Source organism: Nycticebus coucang, chromosome 7 (assembly GCF_027406575.1).
Source record: "Nycticebus coucang isolate mNycCou1 chromosome 7, mNycCou1.pri, whole genome shotgun sequence".
Lineage (NCBI taxonomy): Eukaryota > Metazoa > Chordata > Mammalia > Primates > Lorisidae > Nycticebus > Nycticebus coucang.
Genome location: NC_069786.1, coordinates 116,689,295 through 116,712,701, shown reverse-complemented (window position 1 = coordinate 116,712,701; position 23,407 = coordinate 116,689,295). Strand labels below are relative to the sequence as shown.

Genomic DNA, 23,407 nt, shown 5'->3' with positions numbered 1-23,407 from the left:
ACTGCCCACTGCCTCCCTCCACCTGCTCCCCACCACACCCACAGCCACACTACTGGGCACCCTCCCTAGCCACACCCCTCACTCCCTGCAGAGTGCAGGCCTGGGACGCCCCAGTGCCCTGTCCTTGCCAAATGTCTGTGCCACCCCTGGTTCCGCCTACTCCTGCTTCTCTCCAGGTCCACTGGCCCCTGTCCAGCCACTCTGGATCAAACAGTGCCTTTTAGGGTAAGAAAGTCAGCTTGCTCCACAGCAGCCAGAGCTGAGTCTAGACCCACATGCCTGCTTCTCAGGCCCTGGGGCCCTTGAGCCAGCTAACTTATGGGGGCTGCTCTCTTGCTGCAATGCCTGGTGCATCAGACCAATGTGATGAAGGCTTTCTAGCTCCCCAGAGATACCATGACAGCCTGAGGATGAGAGGCTGGGAAATATGGAGGGCTTGGGGGCTGTGAGCTTTGCAGGGCAGGAGTAGAGTCCCCAAGGCATCGAGAGTGTGAAGAAAAGGGCAGAGAAGAATAAGGCACTTCCCGGATCCTCATGGAAGCCTGAGCACAACATCACCCCTTAATAACGCTAACAACTAACATTTGTCTACAGCTTTACAGTTCATAAAGCTCGTTCACACATTCACTTTCATCTGTGAGGATGGCATAATTATCTCTGGTTTACAATGAGGAAACTGAAGCTCAGGGAGGTTCAACTGGCAAACAGAACTCCCCGTTAAGGGCTGACAGCCACTTTGCCCAAGTTGTTTTTTCAACCTTAAAAGGCTCCCAAATGGCCCTGAGCCAGGGCACCCCCTACACATCCCTTGCCAAATCTCAGCCCAAGCCATGCATTGATCAGAGTCCTGGAGCTGGGCTTGAGCTTCCTAAGGGGAGCTGGGAGCTGAGTCAGAGGCCAGGTCCCAGAGGTGATGGTAGGACAAACGCACACCGTGGAGGAACAGGTATGATTCGGCACAGTGGAAGGGGTAAGGAGAAAGCCTAAAACATGGGCTCCTTGGAGGGCTATGCAAGCTAAAGAAGATGAAGACCTGCTGTTCCACAAGCCAGATGGTGGAACCAAAGGCTCTAAGGTAACGTGAGACTGAGACCGGACACCATCAAGAACTCTCTCATATAGATCGGCGCCTATAGCACAGTGGCTAGGGCACTGGCCACATACACTGGGGTTGGCAGGTTCAAACCCAGCCCAGGCCTGCCAAACAATGACAACTATAAAAAATAAAATAAAATAAATAAATAGCCAGGCATTGTGGCGGGTGCCTGTAGTCCCAGCTACTTGGGAGGCTGAGGCAAGAGAATTGCTTAAGCCCAGGAGTTTGAGGTTGCTGTGAGCTGTGATACCACGGCATTCTACCAAGGACGACACAGTAAGACTCTATCTCAAAAAAAAAAAAAAAAGAACTCTCTCATTGTGCAGGAGCTGAGCCTTGGGACCACAACCTGCAGGCTCTCCCATCTTGTCTCCTATAGCACTCAGTGGAAGAAGGGGACAGAACACCATGTGCTATTCCCCTCCTGGCATATCCCACCTCTCCTTGTGCCAGTCTAAATCCCAGCCTCCTTCAAGGCCTCATGTCTCTCGGTGCAGGCATCCGGCAACACTGACCACCTGTTTGACTGTCCTCAGCAATGGATTCTTCTTCCCAGCACTGTCCCCAATCTAGGTGCTTTGATCCAGGTTTGGTTCCCCAGTGGTAACCCCCACTACCCATACTCACCTCTCCCACCCCTGCAGCCCAGGGTTGGTGCATTGTCTGGCTCAGTAAGCTAAATGAGCTGAATTAGCCACATACACTGACACGGGGCCAGCTTTGCTGGAACCAGAAAGAAACTGGGCTGAAACCCAAAGAAAGTAGTCTGACACCAAGTAAGGGCTTTCATAAAATAGAAAACAAGGCAGCCTCAACACTTCCCTCTCCTGAGAGAGGTGCTTTCAGCTGTACCCTCTTTATAGCTTTGGGGTCAAAAGCAGTAGGGGGCTGTGGGTTGTAGCACTTGAAAGCATCTTTCACTGGGAGAGAGGACTGTCCTATGGAGGAAATGACTTCAGAAGGTTTATGGTGGCTCTTAAGCCCTTTGAGCTGAGAGATTCTTTTTTTTTCTGATTTTTTTTTCTCCACAGGACCCTGTGCAGGGAAATGCCCTGGGAGGGTGGCATTCAGAGGATGTCTAAAGGCACGTTTCACTGACATCATGAATTGGCCAGCCTTATGTGCACCTTGGGAGTTTGGCCCCTGCCCTGAGGCCAGGGTCATTTAAAATGCTTCCACCATAGCTGCTGGCACCACCAGAGCTGCCAGCCTCGAGGACGGACTGTGCATGGACTGTGCAGCTGGCTGAGAGCCCAGACTCTTGGATTTGAGTGGGAAGGGAGTGGAAAGAGGCCTGGGCCCATGGTGTTCCTCAGAACCACTAGAAAGGTTACAGTTCTCCTTCACCCAGCCCCAGGCTTGACAGTCTCCCTACCAGGTCTCACGGCTAGTGAGGCAGCACAGCTGGCCTGGCCCAGCTCGTTGGTGGCGGTGGCCATGTAGCTCCCAGCGTCGGCTGTCCGGGCCTCCCTGAGCAGCAGGGTGTGCCGTTCCCCCTCGGCCCGGATGAGGAGGCGGCCCTCACTGTGCAGCATTGACCCATCCTTGTGCCAGGATACTGTGGGGAAGTACCAGGGCACATTTTGATATGTTCTCTGGGCGCCAACTAGGGAAATCTCACCTTGCCCCGCACACCCCACAGGAACTCAAACCATTTTTCTCACCACCCCAGGGAATTGTGAGGGATCTGCCCTCACTCAGGGAAGCCAAGGTTGGGCTTGGGAGGAGAGTGGTGGTCCTGAGAAATCTCCCTTCACACAGACACACATGCAAGTCAGGGCCTCCTCCCCACCCCTCCCTTTCCTGTCCCACATGCCCCACCCTCCCCCAGCCTCAGCAGGGCTCCAGCCCTGGATCTTACCTTGAGGTGGGGGATTGGCGGTGACGATACACTTGAGCAGCACGTCAGCCCCTGGTGCCACCACCACATTCTGAAGAGGAATCTCAAACGTGGGGGCTTCCAGGGGCTCCTCTCCAGCAGACACGTAGGAATCATCTGAAGATTCTGTTGGACACAGGGGTGACAGGGTAAGGGGACATGATCTCTGTGGGGAAAACTCAGGGGGAGACCCAGCATCGGCAGCCTGCATCCTAGAAAGCCACAGCTATAGAGAGGGGCTTCTAGAAGACAGGGACTGAGGGAGCAAAGGGTCTCCCTCCTAAATGTCCTGAGACAGGGAAAAAAGGAGGTCAGAACAAGGATTCTCAAACAGGACAGTGTGGTCTTGACTCCAGTTAGTTTGTTCCTCAACTTCACCCACAATTAGAGTGTTGGTTTCTGGAGGAAGCCAGGGAATGTGCTGTGTATGTCTCCACGTAAATCAGTCCTCGCGTGTGGTGTATCAGGCCCTATGCAAGGCACTCTGAAGGGTACAAGAAGGACAGAGGACAAGCTGAGACTTAAGCAATAAGAGGCAACATATCACAGGACAACCTCTGGTGAACTGTCGAATTTGTGATACCACTGGATTCAAGGGAAGAATGGCAGGGTGTGTGAAAGGCCTATGAAGATGAGCTTTGATTTTGTCCATTCAGCAACAGTGACACTGTGTTTACTGCATACTGAGCACTGTACAGGTACCGGGGACACTACAGGAAATAAGATGCAGCCTGGCTTACAGGAAACTCATACATACAAAGAGATAATGAAACTCCATTGTCATGTATCTCTCTAGGTATTTTCCAACTCTGACATTCTATAAGCTAGATAAAGAACAATGTAGGCAGCCAAAAGAACAGGGAGAGTCTCAATTCCGCTGTTTTCCAGCTACATAACCTTGGGCAAATTAGATAACCTCCCTGAGCCTCAGTTTTATTATCTGCAAGATGGAGGGGATAATACCCAACACTCTTCAGAGCTGGCACACAGATGAAAGGAGGTAACATCCTTCATTAACATTGTGCTGGGACGAGGTTGTGGGTATCCAATAATGGTGACCAGTAGGACAATCAACAAGAACTTAACCATCTCTAAAGATTCTGAGGAGGTAATACTTAAATGCAAAACAATTTTGAAGAAGAAAAATACAGAGTGGTAAGTGCAATGAAAGAGATACTGGCAGGGTCTCCTGGGAGTAGAGAGGAGAGGCATCTAGCCTGGAGAAGCAGTGGAAGCATCTTCCTCTGCCTCTCTCCATGTGTGGTCCCCAAGCTGATGCTTAGAATGAACATTACCCAGGGCATTCTTCTGCTGGTGATATTAGTCATCACTTCTGGGAAGGTTAGGAGACAACACACAGGTAGGCAAGTATAGGAACTCCTGGTCAGCTCAGTGATGGAAGTGCAAGGATGTGAAAAAGGAGGCTGGAAGAGGAGGTTGGGTCAGATCTCAGTGGGGACAGATGGTTGGAAAAGCAGAGTAAAGAGTTGGCCGGCCTAAAGTCTGCCTATAATACAGACTTGGCAAATTATTTGAGACCATCTATCATCTCTTCTCCACAGCATATGGGGGCTTGATGGGGCTCCTTAGGTCTCCCCATTAGTAGTCCTTGACCCAACAACATAGCAGGCCACTGGACCCAAGGACCTGTGCAGAGATCAGGGTCACCAGTCTTTGCTCACATCTCAGCCCCACCCAGTCTGCATCAGAACAGTCACACTGTGCCTACCAGTGGCAGGTTCTAGCACAAGAGCCTTCACAATCCTTCACTCAAGCTTGAGCTTCGGTCCATGCAGTCTCTGGCAAGCCCACCCTCATATCGGACTAGAATCCTCAGGCCAAACAGCAGAGCAGTCTTGCTCTCTCCAAACCCCCTCCCACCCGGGTCTAGGCACCTTCTCCGCCCTCCTTGCGGCCTTACCGAGGTCAGGGGAGGTGGGCCGGGTCCGGCGACCTTTGCCCTGACTGCGGGCCCCTCTGCGGTCCCAGGGTCCCCAGGGACCGTCGTTCTCCGGCCCTCTGCGCAGCCTCTTCTCAGCCTCAGGCCCCGCTCTGTTCTTTTCCAAGGTCTGGGGCACAGCAGCGCCCTCCAGGCCCGGTGTGGCCCAGGGCAGGAAGCGCACGGCCTGCGCTGGGGGCTCCCGCTTTCGTCCCGGGGGGGCTTTCGTCCTGGCCTCGGGGGTATCGGCGGCGGGGAGTGGCACGGGGCTCCTGCACTCTTGAATAGCTCTGCCCCGGGTCAGCGGGAACTGGTCTCGCCGCCTAACCTCCTGCTGTGGGCCTTCCCCCGGTTCCGTCCTGCCCACCGGCCCACGACTCCTGGGCCTCCCTGGCTCGTCCCCAGCCTTCCCCGCGACGTTCGGAGGGGCCGGCTGGACGGTGGCGGGGCTCACAGCCCGCGAGGTCTTGGGAGTGGAAGGCTGGGAGAAGAGCGGCGGCTCGCCGGGCTCTCGAGGGGACGGGGCGCGCTGCAGCGTGGAGCGCAGGGACTCGTGAGAGCGCACCAGCTCCTCTCGCGACGTGGAGCGGCGGATGCGGCCCAGCTCTTGGGCGAAGCGCAGCTCGAGTTCTGTGGCCGGGCTGCGCTGCCTTGTGCGCTCGTCCAGAGAGGCTGCCTTCTGCTGGAACAAGCGGCGCCGCTCGGCTACGCTACCGGGCGGCGCCCGCAGCTCCTCCTGCGAGGTCCCAGGCGTGCCCCACGGCGCGGCGCCCTCGGACTTGGGCTGCTCCAGAGAGCGGGCCTTGCGCAGGGGCACCCAGGGCCGTAGGGGCGCCGGCGGCGAGTCGCTGCGCTCCAGGCTGCGTCGTCGTTCCTCAAAGAACTGCAGCTTGTCCAGGATGCGGGAGCCGGCGCGCACCAGCCTAGGCGAGCGGCCCAGCGCCGACAGGCGGCCTGAAGCCTCGCTCAGGGGCGTCTGGGACCTGGAGTCTACCGTGCCCGCCAGCGAGGGCCCCGACGACTTGGACTTTTTCCCTCGCTTCTCTTCGGCGATGATGTCCTCAGGCTGCAGAGGCTCCTGAGTGCGCCGGTGGGGCGATGTGGGGGTCGCTGCGGGCTGGGCGCTGGGTCCCAGCGGGGACCGCTTACCCACCCGAGGGGACGGTGGGGGGAGCAGCGCGGATTTGGAGGGAGGCGGAGGAGCCGCGCGACGCGGGGCTTCGCTGGCCGGCTGAGGCTGAAGGTCGGGCTCCTCCCTGTGCAGTCCACTCTGAGGAACGCTGCTGCAGAACCAAGACGAGGAGGAGTGGAGGATTTAGGGGGACTCCCCCCCTAGACCCTTAACTAGTGACAGGAATTGGGCGGTGGGCATGCTGGGCAGGCTTGTGGGTGACATGGTCCAGACCCTTCTGTCCTCCCACCCCCGCCCCCCAAGAGAAGGGCACAGCCAGAGCAGGTGCTGGGGAGAGGTTGGCGGCTCTGGCACCAGAACATCAGGCTAGTGGCTGGGTCCAGATAAAGACCCAGCCCCAGGGACTCTGGCCAGCCCCCTCCCCCCAGCCCGGGAAGCTGGGAAACAGCCGAAACAGAACTGAGCATGAGGGAGAGAAAAGAATGAGGCTTAGAACCCAAAGGATGAAGTGATGTGGGAAGACAGGAGGGTTGGGTGGAGAGGGGCCTTCTCAGGAATGCAGCCTCCCACTCATTCCTGCCTCCAGCTGGCCCCACACCCCTGCCCATTCTCAGCAGGGCACACCCCCTCACAGCGGCCCCTAAAAGAGCAGCAGCCACCTCCTGGACCAGACACAGCCTTCAAAGAGCAGTGTCCCATCCCCGACACCATCACCAGTGCTGTCAGGACACAGCAGGTGGCAATGGGATACCCAAGCCCCATTCTTTGCTCAATCTACCCCCAGTGTAGACCTTTGACTTTGTTCTGCCCCTGGGAAAGGTACCTTGAATCTTTGGAAACACCCCTGAGAAGCACAGAAGCCCCCACAAAGGAGTATGCCAGAAATAATTACCAAGTGGGCTTGAATTGGGGGGAAGAGGGAAGAGGAGGGAAAGAGCCAGTTATCCCAGAGTACCTCTCTGACTTAACACAGCTTTGATGCCCAAGAACTGGGCCTCAGTTTCCCCATCTAGATCCTTGGGGGGCACATCGAACATAAAGATTAGCAAGAAAAGGAATGAATCAGATCTATAATACCTGACCCATTAGAAAAAGCTCAATAAAAACTTAGGAAATGGCCAATTGAATACTTACTGCATATACTAAGTGCTTAAAATAGATGCAGTCATTTAATCTGCACAACAGTCCTGTGAGATAGGAACTGTTATTATCCCGAATTACAGATGAAGAAACTGAGGCTTAAAAGAGATCAAATGCTTTACCAAGGTAATACAGATAAGAAATGGTTTTTGCTAGAATTGAAACCCAGGAAGTCTGGGCTCATGCCTGAAGTCCTAGCACTCTGGGAGGCTGAGGCAGGTGGCTTGCCTGAGCTCAGGAGTTCGAGACCAGCTTGAGCAAGAGTAAGACCCCATCTCTACTAAAAATAGAAAAACTAGCCGGGTGTCATGGCAGGTGCCTATAGTCCCAGCTACTCGGGAGGCTAAGGCAAGAGGACTGCTCAAGCCCAAGAGTTTGAGGTTGCTGTGAGCTATGATACCACAGTACTCTACCCAGGGTGACAGAGTGAGACTCTGTCTCAAAATAAAAATTAAACCCAGAAAATCTGAATCCTGAGCCTTTAATCCCTCTCAAATTTTGGGGTTTTCAGGGGCACATAAGGGAAGAGAAATAGTAGAGTAGTAGCCAAAAGCAGAAGTTCTAGGGGTTTCCAAACCTAAAGATGTTTTAGCCTTCCTGGAATCTTGTAGCCAGCCACCCACACTACAGACCCACCTCTGACCAAGGGAAAGGGGAGAGGTAGCAATCAAGATTGCCCCAAGGGAGAAAAACCTCAGCCAACCATCTCCAGAGAGACAGAATTTGCTCTGGGGGAGGGACAGTTGAGTCCCTGAGAATGGCCTCTGGTAACTGGGTGAAGCCTGGAGAGAAATTGGGGACAGCAGAGGAGGCCTCTTGCTGGCAGCTCTGTGCTCTAGGCCAGACTCTGTACCACAGATATCACTAAGGAAATGAGTTCCTCCAAAGTTGCCATAGCAACTGCAGGCTCCCGGCTGGAGCCTGGTAAAGAAAGGCAGGGAAGGAAAGGCAAGTCCAGGGCACTGGAGCGCCTGGTAAGGCCAAGAAGATAGGCTAACGGAGCCTCTTTGCCCCTGCCCCACCCTCTCTTCCATCTACCACTAGCCATTTCATCCACCCTTGAAAAAGCCTCCTCTGCAGGCCCTCTCTTTCTCCTCCACGATGGTACCTGCCCCCAATACCCATGACCATCATCAGCCAGGTACCCCTCAGTCCTCCAAGTGCCCCCAATACCTTTATTATCATCAGCTACGCCCCTCTTGCTATAACCTCCTTCCTGTATCTGCCAGCCCCACATCTCCAAAAATGGCTCCAATGTCTCACTCCAACACCTCCGCTCTCTACCACCCCCTACCAGGACAACCTTGAACCCCATCCTGTGGGGTTCCCATGATAGAGATCACACCATACCCCCTGCCCCCTTCACTTCCAGCCCTCCACCTCCACCCCAGCCCTGTCTCCAGCCCCTGCACCCCTTGCTCCCCCCATCCCAGCCCCCTCCTCCTGCTCTCCCAGACCCCTGGCCCCAGCTGCCCCTGGCCACCTCGCTGTCTTCTCTCTCCCGGTTGCTCGATTGCTCCCCTGCTCCCTCCTGCTCTCCTGGGAGCTGCCGTGCAGAAAGGTTCTGTTCCTCCCAGAAAAAGGCCCACATGGGAACAGGAATGTGCAGAGAGATGAAAAGGCAGCAGCTGCTGAGACAGCAGGCACGGAGGGGGCCCCCGAGGGAGGGGTAATCCTGGGGACAACTGGAGCCTGAATGGGTGAGGTAGGAGAGGGCCCCTGAGAAACTGGAGATCTTGCAGAAGATGAGGAGGGGACAGGGTTCCACGAGACCACAGACCACGAAGAGGCACAGTGAGCCAGGACAGGTGGGAGCAAGAGGACGTGGGTGGTGATGGCACAGGAGGAGGAGAGAGCAGTGTGGGAAGACAGAGTGGAAGGGGGTGAGGAGTGCACAGGGAGATGGTGGAGGCTGACTGAGCAGTGAGGGCAGCGCAGGACAGCATGGTGAGATGGGACAGTGCAGGCCCAGGTGAGGCCATTACTTACACGTGGATCGAGAACGCCCGTCCTCTGTACAGACTGAACGCGCTGCCGTACAGGTCACTGGCCACCGAAAGGCTATCCTCTGACCCCCAGCTTGCGCCCACCAGATTAGCTCGAGATGCCCGCACCAGCGGCTCCACCCCCAGGTGCCGTGGCCCGGCCCCGGTTGCCTGTGCTTGCCTTGGGCTGCCCGGGAGGTGGCGGGTGCCACCCCCACTGCCCGCTTCCTGCTCCAGGACCGTCTGCCCGCTGCCCCACCAGCTCACTTGCTCCTCTGAGGTGCCTGTCATGGAGGTCGGGGGTGTGTCCAGAGAGGTGCCCACCAGGGTGTCAGAGCCCCCTAGAGAAAGAAGTACTGTGAGACCTGAGGTGCCCCTGATGGGAAACCCGCCTGCCTGCTCTTTGATCATTCCAGAGAGCTCACCCGTGGGGGTGCTGAAGGCCCCATCATCCTGAAGCTCCAAGCGCTGGGTCCCCTGCACATCGCTGATGTCATCCTCAGCTGTCTCTGAGTCTGGAGAAGAAGGGTCTGTGTGGGCAGGGCCCTCCTCCCTCTGCCGCCATCTCTTCCCTGTGTCGCCTCCTGCCTCCCCCACACAGGCTCCATCTCATCACTGGTAGGGCTGCCAGTGCCCTGTCTTCTCCTCTTTTGCTCCCCACATCCCCCAGCCCAATCTGGGATGCTCAGGATAATCCCTCCCATGCCAGTGTCCTAGTTCCATCTCTGGGCCCTGGCTGTTTGCCCTTATCTCTGTGAGGTCCTTAGAACTGCCATCCCCCATCCCAACCACTTAATGAATTACCAAGGCCTCATACCCTCTCCCTCTTCCCCTTATTAATGGCAGCATAAGTCCTTATTCAGCCCCCCAAATAACAAGGTCCTAGGTTTCAAGGCTCTAGAGTCTGGGTTCCAGTACAAAGGGTTGTCACCTCAGAGTCGTACTGTCAGGGCACTCGACCAACTGCAGGCCAGCCTGTCCTCTACCCCAAACCAGCTGGAAGGCAGCAAGGTGCAGCTGAGGCAGGGTGAGGAGAGGCGGGGGCCAGATAGGGAAGAAGGGGAGCAGGGGGCTAGGTCAGGAGCCAGTTTCCTACCGTAACTTTGCTTTCTGCAGGAGCGGAAAACTTCGCTTCCATAGGAGCAGCAGGAGAAAGACAGGGACAGACTGTTATCAGAGCGTTTGTGGGGTAGGGAAGGGAAGGCAGGCAGGACAGAGGGAGGTATGAGGTACCCAGTGCTCTGAGATGTCCTGTGGGGATGAGTGAGGGGATGGAGACACCTGGGGTGTGCCCAGCACTGGGGAACCCCCATATTTGGGCTGCTAATTTCAACTGCCCCAGCGATTCTGGGACCCTGGGCACTTATTGGTGCAACCACTGGCCACACACATATACCTGCTTGCACTGAGCCCAGACACAGACCCAAGCTTCCCATTAGGGGTCAGGCCCGTTCTCTATTAAAATATCTACATCCTGCTTTGACCTCTCCCTGCAAACCAACCTCCATCATGATGTGACAGGCACCTTCCTCAAGATCCCTCTTCTCCTGCTGAAAAATCCTTAAAAAATGCCCAGTGGCTAAGTTAGGAGCAAAGTTTTCTGGGCTTATTTTTCAACTTCCCAAACTCTATTAAGTTCTGTGCCTCAGTTTCCCTTCTGGGTGCCATGACAAGCAGGAGCCATGTACTGGCTACCAAAGCATGACACTGAGCTCCTCCCCACTTGGCCCCACAGATGGAGAACAGGTAGCCCACCCCATGGCAGGGTGTGCTGTTGAGACTCCACCCACTGCTGTCCTCTCTCTGCTGCTGGGCACAGGGGGCCTTCTTGGGTGTGTGCATAAATGAGTGTGGGGATGTATAGGGAGGTCTCGCATCTCATGAACTGTCTTCAGGGCCTTGATGTCTTATGAAGGAACATGGACCAAGAGGATTGGGCTTGGGCTAGAGCAAGGATGCCCACAGTCCACGCACCATGGGTGAGTCGGCCAAAGGCCCTGCGGGAATGGCCGGTTTTCTGAAAGAGAAAAGCCAGAATGAGTAGTTGAGGAGGAGGCGCTTTCCTGAGGTTCCTATGCCTCCCATTCAAACCTGCCCTATCTAGCAGAAACACATTCCTGAGGCCAGTGTGTGTGGGGTGGGGGGGATGGGGTGGGAAACAGACACCCAGAGCTACCGGCTACCCCCCTAGGGAAAGTCTCTACTCTGCCCTCTTCCAAGCTACCCAGCTGGGTTCCCAAGAGGAGCAAGGGAGGAAGGAGAGAACAGCAGGCTTTGGGTGGAGCGCTGGGACTCCCGGCTGGACAGAGGCTCACAGCCTGGGACCTGAGCAATACGGAGACAGAGAGGACAGGAGACAAGGAAGTCAGGCAGACTGAAGGGAAAAGGAGAAGACGGGGGGGGTGGTGGTGGTGGTGGTGCTTGAATGACAAGAAGATGGAGGGACCAGGACACAGATTCCTGATGCGGGGAGGGCAGATTCCTGGATAGGTGTCAGGCGGGTCGGGGAAGGGTGATGGGGGCAGAGGGTAAGGTCTACGAAGGGCTGGAGCCTCACGAATGCAGAAAGGAGGCCCGGGTACGCAGAGGACAGGGCAGGGCTTGGGGAATTTATTGAGCTCAGCGCGGATCCGTGTGCGTTGCTTTCAGGAGCTCCGGAAGATGGAAGGCTCCAGAGTGGGGGGCTGGGGAAAGCCGAGCAGGGGGTCGGGGCTTGGGAAGGACAGAGGCGAGGGAAGACGAGGTAGGAAAGAAGCAAGTGGGCGCTCCACGCCAAAGCCTGCGCTGGGGGCCCTCCCGGGTGGTCGCGGGCTTTGCGGGAGATCGTGACTGGTGTCTGCCCTTCAGCGTGGAAGGGGCCTGAGCGCTCGGGACGCGGTCTGGGGCGACCCCCGAAACGCTCCCAGCCCGCTGCCCACGGTCGGATTGGGGTGGGGCAGGCGCCGCTCCAGCGCCCCCTCCTCCGGGCCTGGCCACGGTGACCCGCCCTCCCTCTGGGGCGCCCAGCCCTCCCTGGCCCCTCCCGGAGCCGCCCGCCCCCGGAGCCCTCACCTGAAAACGCTTCTTCACCCACAGCTTCTTCATGGCGGGGGAGGGGGCCGGGCCGGCGGCCGGGCGAGGAGGGGACGGGCGGGGGCGGGGCGGAGTCGGAGGCGGGGCCGGGGGCGAGCCGGGGAGCGGGCGGGAGCCGGAGCGGGTGGCGGAAGGAGCCTGGGGCCTCAGGAGCCCGGGAGGGGGTAAAGCGGTGGCGACGGTGGCGGCGGCGGCGGCGCCGGAGCCCGCCTCTCCCCCTCCAGCCTGTATCCCACCTGGCGCCCCTTCCCTTTCCTGTCCCCTTGCGTCTCCTGGAGCGCCCCTCACCTGCCTCCCATCGTGACCACCTGACACCTCCTGGTGTCAAGAGCCGCGCACCCCGACCCTGCGTCTGCCTCCTGTGCCCTGGGCACATGGGGAAACTGAGGCACAGAAAGAGGTGCAGTAGCCCCTAGTTTAAGCTATTCTCTTGTTGGCAGCCGAACGCAGCCTTCTCACCACCCCCGCTCCTCCCGCGGGGCCGCTCTGGAAGGTCAGCAGCATCTTGACTTGCTCACTCCACAAACATGCGCACACGTACACTGTGCCAGGCAGTACCCAACCGGCCGCAGGGCAAGGCGCCGGATGGGGGCGCCCAGGTCAAACGCAGGGCAGGGGTCCTTGGGGGTGGGGGCTCTGTCCTGACGTGGACCAAGACTATGAAAACACCCTGGCTCCTCAGAAATGCTGGAAAGGGGTTTACTTACAATTTCTTAACCTCCCCCCATGCTTTCACACACACACCAGCTAAGATGCTCACAAGAGTCTACTCATGTTCTCACGCACAGGTCGGCACACTCACTGCTTTTTTTTTTTTTTTTTGACAGAGTCTCACTCTCTCACTATCTTGCCCCAGGTATGGTGCAGTGGCATCATTGCAGCTCACGGAAACCTCCTGGGCTCAAGCGATCTTCCTCCCAAATACCTGGGACTACAGGCACAACAATGCCTGGCTAATTTTTCTATTTTATGTGAGATGGGGGGCTCGCTCTTGCTCAGGATGGTCTCAAACTTCTTAGCTCAAGCAATCCTCCCATCTTGTCCTCCCAGAGTACTAGGATTACAGCAGTGAGCCACTGTGTGGGCCACGAGCACCACTTCTTTGTGTTCATTTCCTCTCCCTTACCCCTGCCCTATTCAGCACTAAGCAAACTTCACTCACACAAAATTCTATTCCCCATAATCATTATAGCTAAATAGCTTTAGCAATTATTATGTGCAAGGCACTTTACAAATGTTACCTCATTCACAGCAACCCTGTGAGTTTGAAACCTGTACCCATTTAGCTAACGAGTGACTGAGGCTCAGAGAATTCTGTCACTTAGGCTAAGCCATATAGGTTGGGGACTCCACTTGTCCCTCAGATAGGAATTCCATCCCAGTATGCACAGGTAGTGTCATTCCTGGTTTCTAAGTAAATATGAACACTTATTGCATGCTTAGTATGTACCAGGCATAGTGCTAAGCACTTTTATGAATACACTCATTTAATCTTCACAATGAGGAGGAAGACTAAGCCAGAGAGGTTACGTGGACTGAGCCAGGATTCTAACCCAGTTACTATGACCAGGTTGTTCATCATCCTCACATGCTGATTGGTCAATGGGTCCCTTAACCATATTTCTTTAAAACTGGGGTTTGAAATAAATGCAGGAACAGACTGATAAATTGTGCTCAGCCTATACAGTGTTTGACGAGGGGCAAACATGACTGATAACAGCACTCATTATTTTCAGGTTCTACTTGGCTCCTGTGATTAATTGAGCTTGTGGACTCTTTAATTTTTATTTATTTATTTGAGATAGAGTCTCACTCTGTTGTCCAGGTCAGCGTGACATGGTGTCATAGCTCACAGCCTCAAACTGTGAACTCTCAAACTCCTGGGATCAAGTGATCCTCCTGCCTCAGCCTCCCAAGTGGCTGGGACTACAGGCACCCACCATAATGCCTGTCTAATTTTTTCTATTTGTAGTAGGTCTCGCTCTTGCTCAGGTCAGTCTTGAACTCCTGAGCTCAAGAGGTACTCCCGCCTCAGCCTTCCAGAGTGCTAGGTTTACAGGCTTGAGCCACCACACCTAGCCAGTGGATCCTTTATTTTAAAGTTTAATCTGTATCTTATACATTCTGGGTGCATGCAAGTGTTGTTTTCCAGACCACCAGGGGCAAGTGTTCTACATACAGACATAAGCACAGGGACGTGCACCGAGAGGGTATGTGTGTGTGTCCATACTAGTTCCAGTGAGAGGTCCCTGCACAGCCACAGGCTCTTTTCCTATCCACCCCCAAAGGCACCCACTCACAGATGAGGGAACTGAGTTGGGGAGATGGGGTAACTTGAGCCCCTGTCCACCAGGAGAATCCGAGGGGCTGGCACATTCCTTAGCAAAAATAACCAATAGGCAGCAGGCGTGAGTGACGGGACAGCTGGGCCCAAGAGGGGCCGGCAGGATTCTGTGTTCTTGCCCTAGGCCAGCACTGCTCACCCCTGATTCACTGGCTTGGGACATATTCTCAGGGTGGGCCTCCTTAGCTAGCCCCTGATCACCCCATTTCTTCCCAATGACTGGGTGGCCATGGCCCCCCGCCCCCCGCCACCTCCCAAACCCAGACTTCCAATTTCTGCACTGCCAGCATTTCCCTTTAACCAGAGAAAATCCAAGTTTAAAGCTATGCCTGATCCCTCACAAGACCCTCCTCTAAGTCACATGCATCTTCCCTCCTCCCCTTTGCCTTCTCTCTGTCCCTCCTGAGTTCAGTTTCTCCCTCCTTCCCTTCATCACCCTGCTCTGTATTTCTGACATACTATATAATTTACTTACTTGCTATATTTTTTGTATATTGCCTGTCTTACCTCACTAGAAAATAATCTGCTGGAGGATACGGAATTTTGGTCTTTTTTTCCCCCACTCATGTATCCCAAGCACCTAGAACAGTAACTGTCACATAGTAGGCACTCAATAAATATGAGGGTCAAGCTGCGGGTAGGTAAAGAGGGTAAGAAATGGTGGGGATGAGGACAGTAAGTCTTCCTGGAACGGCTCCACTCACCCAGCCTTCCCCCTTCTCTGAGCTGACCTGTACCCTTTCCCAAGAAACAGCTGGAGAAGTGACCCTCTCCTATTCCATTCAGGATCTTCCTGGGAGGATCTGCCCTGATTCAGGAAGGTGTTTCCTGCACAGGCATTGACTGACTTGGGGAGGGAGGTAGCTTTCCGGAATGTCCTCTCATTTTCCTCCCAGAGTTCCCTGTGCTCCATAGCCCCACCCCCTCTCCCTGATTGGTACTTGGCATAAACCAACTCCATGCTGGTTTCCGCCTGACTTATTCAAATATTCTAAATTCTAGGTGGAAAAGATGGTAACTGCAAAATAGTTCTCAATGCAGGTTCTGGTGCATTCCTTATCTTTCCCTTGCCTAAATTGACCCTGGCTCACAGCTCCCTTCCATTACTTCAAGTCCCCAAGATGATTCACTACCATCTATTGACCTTTGGCCCTTTTGATTGACATTAGAATCTTCTGGACCCCAGCTATGAGACTCCAAGTAACACACAACATGAGCATCATCACGTTGCCCTTTCTCTTGGCTGAGCTCCTTGGCTGCCCTTCTTACCTCCTGCCCTGTAGTGCAGGTTTCCCCTTCAGCCACATATGCCCCAACCTTTGAGGGTAGCACTTGCTCAGGTCATGTGATTTACACATTGCTCCTTAGCCTATACATGTGGGAGCCTGATAGTTTGAAAGAGAGAAATGACTATTTATCTTGGAGACTGGACCAGAAGATGGATTTGGGGCAATTGACAGGAGAAGGATCATCTGATGATTACAAATCCTTGACTTAGTCTTCTTTTCACACTTCTCTTTCTGTGGACAGGGACTATGGATCCAGACCCAGACACTCAGCCTTCAGACCCAGCTCTGCCACTTCACTAGCCATGGGACTTTGAGTAAATTTTCTCTTTGAACCCCAGTTTTCTTATTTGAAGAATAGTCATAGTATTATAGTAACTTAGGGTTGGAGGATTAAATAATTAAGTGAGATAGCATGAGTTACACATGTTAAAGATCCTACAAGTATCTTGTATTTCTTCTGTTTTCATCTCCTTTGTTTCGTATTCTTTCCTCATTTCTATACCCCCAAATCCCAGCATCATCACCCCATCCTCCAAACTCTCTAGCCCATAGCCCACTTTTATTTCCTCAGGGCCCCGACCTTCCAGAGGCATGCCAATATCCCTCCATCCTGGAGCTAACAGCTCAGGCTTCAGGAGTGCCAGGAACCTTAGTATCAGCCTTTCTTGCCAAGCCAGAGAGTAGGCCCAGCCAGGAAACTTCGTCCTTCCCTCTGCAGCCAGGTTTTTGCTTGGCTTCCTCGAGTACCCTGAAGTCCTCCTGCTATTGCTTCCAACCAAAAAAGTTTTCCATGAGTAAGTCTGAGCAACACTGAGCAGCCTGCCCAGCTGCCTGGACCAGGAGCTGTCACTAGGCAGGGGAAGCTTCTTATAGGGAGGAAGCCAGACTCACCCAGTTAGTCACCTAACATCACCAAAGCAAAACCGTCCCTCCTCAAATCAAGTGGGAGAGGCATACTAGTTATGCACATGGTTCTGAGTAGTGGGGAAGCTGAGGCTTCCTTGTTCTGTTATCTTCTATGTGGACATGCTCTTAAATGTGACTTGCTGCAGCTCAATCCTCTTCCTGTTCTAACATGAATGTCAAAAGACCCCAGATCTGGGCGGTGCCTGTGGCTCAGTGAGTAGGGCGCTGGCCCCATATACCAAGGGTGGCGGGTTCAAACCCAGCCTCAGCCAAACTGCAACAAAAAAATAGCCAGGCGTTGTGGTGGGCGCCTGTAGTCCCAGCTACTTGAGAGGCTGAGGCAAGAGAATCACCTAAGCCCAAGAGTTGGTGGTGGTTGCCACCACACACTACCAATGGTGAAAAAGTGAAGAAAAAAAAACCAAAAAACCCAGATCCAACCCCATAGCACCCAGGGTCCTTTCTTCATCCCAAACCTCTCAAGCCTGCTGATCCACCAGAGCAGCCCATCCTGGATGCTGTTCCCCTAGTTTCTGCCTAGGTATGCACAGCCAGGACTCAGCTTCACTGACGACACCACTCAGGCCACAGAAGGTCTAAGGCTCTTGCACCTCATCACTCCCCCCATTTTGAATGACCAGGGCAGGCCAGGAAGCTCCCATCTTCAGAAATGCCAGGCCGGGGCCAATCATGTAGTGGCTACTCCACAAATAGTGATTGGACCCCTCTCCCTCCTTCTCTCTTTCTCTTCCCCTCCCTCCAGAACGTCTTGAGTAGTACAAAGCCCCCAGAGCCAAAATCAGGACTAGGTTCTTAGCTCTGGGATGATCATAACTAGCTCTGTTTATAACTAAACTAGTATGTCTGTGGCAGATCTCCCTCCTCTCTGGTCCACAGTGTACTCCCCTGTAAAAGGATGTGTTTTGGAACTGTAGTTCTCTGTGGTCCTTCCCAACTTCAAAAAAATGTTATGATCACTACTCTCCTCAGCACTTTCTTTCCCTTCCCTAATATCTTTCTTCCCCAGTTGTATTCTCATCAATTCATCTATCTTGCCCTTTGATTTATGTTGTTTTCAGTCCCCTTTCCCCCTGAAGGGACCAGAGCTGGGGTCCCCAAGGAGTCTACTCCTTTGAAGCTCAGAAGAATGCCAGGACACACCTGATTCCCTGACCTCAAACTAGGGAAGCCTGTACCTAGCCAGGGGCTAGGCCAACAAGGAGAAGCCAGACTTGGCCACAGAGACTCTGGCAGGGTGGGCTTGGGGGAGAAGGGTGCTGATGGAGATAAGCCAGCCCTGCTCCCTCTCTTGACCCGGCTACACCCAAGCACTTTCTTTTCTCTCCAGCTGTTGAGGGCCTTCATTCCCATGCTCCCTTCCTAGCCTTCAAGGATGTACTGACACGAGCTAGCTGGAGTGAGGTTCCTCTTACAAATGCACAGAACAGCAACCCCCAAGCTCTTTGCCATTTTCCCCAACTGTAGCCTACTTCCTAAGAATTCTGTTTCTCAAGGCTCAGCCTACCGAGGCTCTATCTTTGGCCTACAGAAAACCCATTTGGCTAACTCAGGGGCAGAAGTAATAAAAAAAGAAAACCCAAAAACTGACCCAGTGAGAACAGCCCTGGCCTGGGACCTCCACATGATCCCAGCAGGACTGTGATCACAGAGCCCTGGCTCCTGCCCTCCCCTTCTGCCTTGGACCCTCAGCTGTTCTTTCACACTCTTGGAAGCTACCCTATGTGGGCAGGGGCTTGAGCGCTGGCCTAAAACATCCTTCTTAGATGTACTCTGAATATCAGTCTGGAACCTCAGGTAGACATGGTTCATGGGCTTTCCAGACCAACTCTACATACCCCTGTCCCTTATCTGTTTGTATCATACACAGTCCAGAGCCCTCTGGAGTGTGCACACACCGGCATACACATGCTATATGTGGTTGTCCAGCATGGACTTCCATTCATGCCTACGAGACCCTAGCTCTGGCTCTGCCTCCTAATGTCTTGGACCCTATTCATACATGTCATCCACGGGCCTCTTCCATGAGGCTCAGTGCTGACCACACCAGCACTGCCATAGCAACAGTCTGCCAGGGGTTCTAGCCCATGCCTTCAATGGTGCAGCCTGACGGAGGAGCTGAACCCCTCCTTCAGACAGTCACACACCTGTAAGGGGCTGATGGGGGGAGGTGTCTCCAGTTTAAATTTTGGGGGCTGAGTAAGACCATTTCTCCCAGGAAGCTTCTTTACAGGAGAAGGATGACTTCCACCAGGGAATTCCCTTAAGATGCCTGAGTGGGTCTCAGGTTTGGCTTACAACTGCTACACTTTGACCTCTGACCTTCCTGTGGGGAGCCTCTCTGCCTTGACTCCCTGTTCCCTAATACTTTGCTCTTGGTCTGCACTTCTGGGCCTTTGCAACCACTAAGCCAGAACATCCAGAAAGAAGGCAGAAGAACCGGTAGGTACGTCCCCCTCAAGGCTGGGCAACAGTTCTCTACTTCTGAGCACCCCATCCCGCCTCCGTCGCGCCCCCCATCTCCTCATTACCTCCAACCTCCAGCACCGTGAGAACAGCCTCGCAGGAGGCCTCGCCCCGCTCGTTCTGGGCCCTGCAGCTGTATACACCGGCGTCCCGCGCCCCGCAGCTCCGCAGCCACAGACAGCTGGGCTCAGGGGCTGGCACGGTCAGGGGGTGCCCATCCCGGAACCAGCTGAGGCTAGGCCGGGGTGTCCCGCTCACCACCACCCGCAGCCGCACGTCGCTGCCCGCGCACACCGCCGCGTTCTTCAAGGGCCGCAGGAAGACTGGCGCCCCGGCCACAGCCACGGCTGCCGGGGCCCCGCCGCCGGCCCCCACCTTGGCCCTCTTCGGGGGCACCCCAGGACTGGGGGGTGCCCTCGTGCCCGCGTCCTCGCCTCGCGTGCCCCGGGCTTTCTGCATGGCCTCTACTGGTTGAGCTGGGGAAACGCCGAAATTGGGCGGCCACGGGGGCACCCGCTGGATGGTGCCCTGGAGATGAGTCTGGGGGCCGGCGGCCTGCCTTCCTGCTGCCCGCCCGCCTTCGGCCTGTACTACCCAGAAGGTCACCAGGGCGGCCGGCGGTTGCGCCTGGGGGCTATTTTTAGGCCCCCCGGCTCGGGTTGCGAGAGAGCTGTGGAGGGAGGGGGTAGCAGAGGAGGGACTTGACTCCGTTCGGCTCCTTCGCTCCCTCCAGGAGCCCCCATCGCCAGCCCCAGCTTAAGAGAGTCCCGGGGAATTTGTTCCAGGCCCCTCCCCACCAGTGTTGCAGCACCCCAGCCCACCCACGGGGGGAATCGGGTTACCCCTGGGCGCAATCCCAGGTTCCTTCCTCCTTCCTTTCAAGCCCCAGATTCCAGCCTCAGCTGGGGGAGAGGAAGAGGAATGGGTCTGGTGAGGGGCCCCATGAGGTGCCTGAGAAGAGGATGAGCAGGCCAATCCTAGTGGAGGTGAGTGAACAGCTCCAGAAGAGGGGCCACTGGCCTCGCAGGCACCTCCATTGCAGCTGGTGAACAGTAAGACCAGGAGCCTGGAAGTCAGGTGGATTCAAGTTCCCAACTGGTCCTGCTTTTACTTTCTGGGTCACATCAAATTTCTCTCAACCTCCAAGTCCTCAACTATGAAAATGGGTAGTTGAATAGGATTGCAACAGGCAGGAAAGAACGGGCAGAACATTCCAGGCGGAAGGAACACCATGAACAAAATGAGCATGATGAAAGTAGACAGTGTACTCTTTTTGGGGGGGAGGGGAGTGTTGGTGGAATAGAACCTCGGTGGGTGGCATTAGTGGAGAAAAGGGAGGTGGGGCCTGACACAAGGTCTCTATCTGGAGGGCCGCGGATGCCACCAGGGTTTTTAAGCAGAATAACTCCGTCCTGGGGGTGTTTTAGGAGTATCCCCTTGGTAGCCAGTGGGGAGGGTGGATAGAGATGAAAGCCAGTTGCAGCTATGGTTTTCCAAGAATGATGACTGTTAAAATTCCAGATTCCAATTCCTCACCCCCAGAGACCCTGGTTTAGCTGGCTGAACTGGGAGGGTCCAGAAACCTGCACATTTAACTAATGGTCCAGCTGACTCTCATGTGTCTAAGGGTGGCACGTTGAGAAACATCAGTTATAGCACTTTTAAAAGTCCATATGAGACCTTTGTGATAGAACAGTCTTGTATCTTGACAGCGATGGCAGTCATGTGAATCTATATGAGTGATAAAAGTATGTAGAACTAAATATATGTGCACACAGGGACTACTACTAGAGTGCATGTGAAACTGGTAAAATCTGAAGCAGGTGGGTGGACTATACCAATGTCACTTTCCTGGTTGTGAGGCTAGTTATAAGATGTCGCCATGGGGGAAACCAGGTGAAGAATATACAGGATCACTCTGTATTATTTCTCATAACCACATGTGATTCTACAGTAAGAAACTTTTAAAAATCTCAAAGTAAGAAATTAAAAAACAAACAAAAAGTCACCAGAGTGCGGTGGTTCATGCCTGTAATCTCAGCACTTTGGGAGGCCAAGATGAGAAGATCACTTGAGGCCAGGAGTTTGAGACCAGCCTGGGCAACATATCAAGACCACGTCTGTCTCTCCAAATTTAAAAAAATTGTCTAGTTGTCCTAGTTACTTGGGAGTCTGAGACAAGAGGATTGCTTGAACCTGGAAGTTCAAGGCCACCGCGAGCTATGACCACACCACTGCACTTCAGAGGAACAGAGCAAGACTCCACCTCCAAAAAGAAAAAAAATAACAGTCCAGATGGGAGACTCAAGCTTGACCTTGAGCTCTGAGTAATGAAGCCTGAAACTGCTGGGAGGAACAATGAAAGAGAAGGGTACTCTTAACCTTGCCTCCCTATCCCACACCTTTATTCTGAGACGCTGAAGTCAAAGTGTATGTGTATGTGTGTATGTGTGTGTGTGTGGAGAGGATACAGAAGATGCAGTTGATTATACATATATAGAAAAATTAAACGCTTTGAGGAATAGTATTTTTCTTAGTGTGCATGCATTAAATCCCAATGTTTGTGATGTGTAGTTTTCCAGGTTTTGACAAGTGCATAGAATCGCGCATTCACTACCTGGGGTCATGCAGAGCAATTCCATCCCCCTAAATATTCACTTACATGTTCCCTTTATAGTCAACCACACCCTTCTCTACCAACCCATGGCAACCACTGATGATGCATTGAATTCTACAATGTAAATTGAATTTTAAAAGGTAAAAAATTTGGAGGAAGGCTTTGGAAACAGATGGCATATCAAGAATAAATGAATAGAGACTTTCTGGGTTTTTTAAAATTTAATTTAATTTTTCAATATAATCTTATTCCGTCTCCCTTGGTAGAATGCCATGGCATAATACCTCATAACAACCTCAAACTCTTGGGCTCAAGACATCCTCCTGAATAACTGGGATACAAGTGCCCACCAGAACACCCACCTAGTTTTTTCTATTTTTAGTAGAGATGGAGTCTTGCTCTTGCTCAGGCTGGTCCCAAACTCCTGAGCTCAAGCAATCCATCCACCTTGGTCTCCCAGAGTGTTAGGATCATAGGTGTGAGCCACCACACAGGGCTGAGGAATAGAGGCTTTTTAAAACCTAATAACCCAAAGCCACCCAATACTGTGTCCAACAATTCACATGAAATGCAGTAAGTAGCCCCCGTCGGCGGCGCCTCGGAGCTGCCCTATGCTTCCGCCCCAGCCGCCGCGGGCCGGGCTGTGCGCTTAGTCCCCGGCTCAAGGTCCCCGAGCGCCGGCGGTGGCGACAGCGGCCTCGGACCCGCGGAGACGGAGCAGCTGGAGGACGAGGCGGCGGCCGCGGGGAGGAGGCTGGGGGCTAACCAGTTAGTGGTGCTCAACGTGTACGACATGGTTGGGCTGCTGTGGATCATTCCTTTTCTTCCATAAGTCTGCTGCATATATGAAAATAAGGTAGTTGACCACCTGCCTACATTGACCATCTCCTTCAGTTGATGTCATGTTCATAGACTGGACATGTACCACATGAACTCAATGGAAGACCACCTCTGTAAGTTGTATCTTGACTACTTGGATGATGTAACATACAATATTAATTTACCCTCTATAACTTGACCAGTTCAGTTCACTCTACACCAAGAGGTAGAAACCGTGAACTTTGCTCATTAGTTGTATTATTTTTTTCTTTAGTATAAGTTCTTTTTTCACGTCGTATTACTACTGTATGTTAAATTAGGCCTAATGTTTATCATGTGTTGGGAAAGATTTTTCAATGTGAAAGCCTAGTACATCCTGCAATGACTGAAAATTTTTATATTTAATTGAGACATAATGGCCCAAAGGAAAGAACTCAAAGAGCTGACATTGAAGGAAAAGGTCGATCTTTTACATTTCCTAGAAAGCAGCAGCCAGAGAAAGACAGCAGAACATTTTAGTGTTAGCAAGACCACAGTTAGCAACATCCAAAAACGTAAACATGAGTACTTAGAGAAATACAGTAAAGACAGTGGAGACCCACAGCGGAAAAAGAGGAAAACTTCCCTGGATGAAGTCAATCAAGCCACATTAAGCTGGTTCAAACAAATGAGGGCCGGATCTCTGGGCTGATGATTCCAGAAGTG

The 23,407-nt window shown here is 53.7% G+C and overlaps 1 protein-coding gene across 11 annotated transcripts in view; it reads right to left on the bottom strand.

Moving 5' to 3' along the window:
* Positions 1-19,864, bottom strand: part of SPEG (striated muscle enriched protein kinase) — a 58,549-nt gene extending 38,685 nt beyond the window's left edge. For 3 of the 11 annotated variants that reach the window (XM_053597075.1, XM_053597084.1, XM_053597086.1), the window contains exons 1-8: positions 12,223-12,961; positions 11,146-11,188; positions 10,268-10,302; positions 9,597-9,686; positions 9,176-9,512; positions 4,897-6,197; positions 2,958-3,101; positions 2,472-2,654 (exon numbers count right to left, since the gene is read on the bottom strand). In XM_053597075.1, coding sequence (XP_053453050.1) covers positions 2,472-2,654; positions 2,958-3,101; positions 4,897-6,197; positions 9,176-9,512; positions 9,597-9,686; positions 10,268-10,302; positions 11,146-11,188; positions 12,223-12,619 — 2,530 coding nt within the window. In that variant the 5' untranslated portion in view covers positions 12,620-12,961. Of the gene's footprint in view, positions 1-2,471; positions 2,655-2,957; positions 3,102-4,896; positions 6,198-9,175; positions 9,513-9,596; positions 9,687-10,267; positions 11,189-12,222; positions 12,962-19,331 lie in introns of those variants that run through there. The other 8 variants (XM_053597076.1, XM_053597079.1, XM_053597087.1 and 5 more) reach the window with 8 other exon arrangements.
* Positions 19,865-23,407: the final 3,543 nt, after the last annotated feature.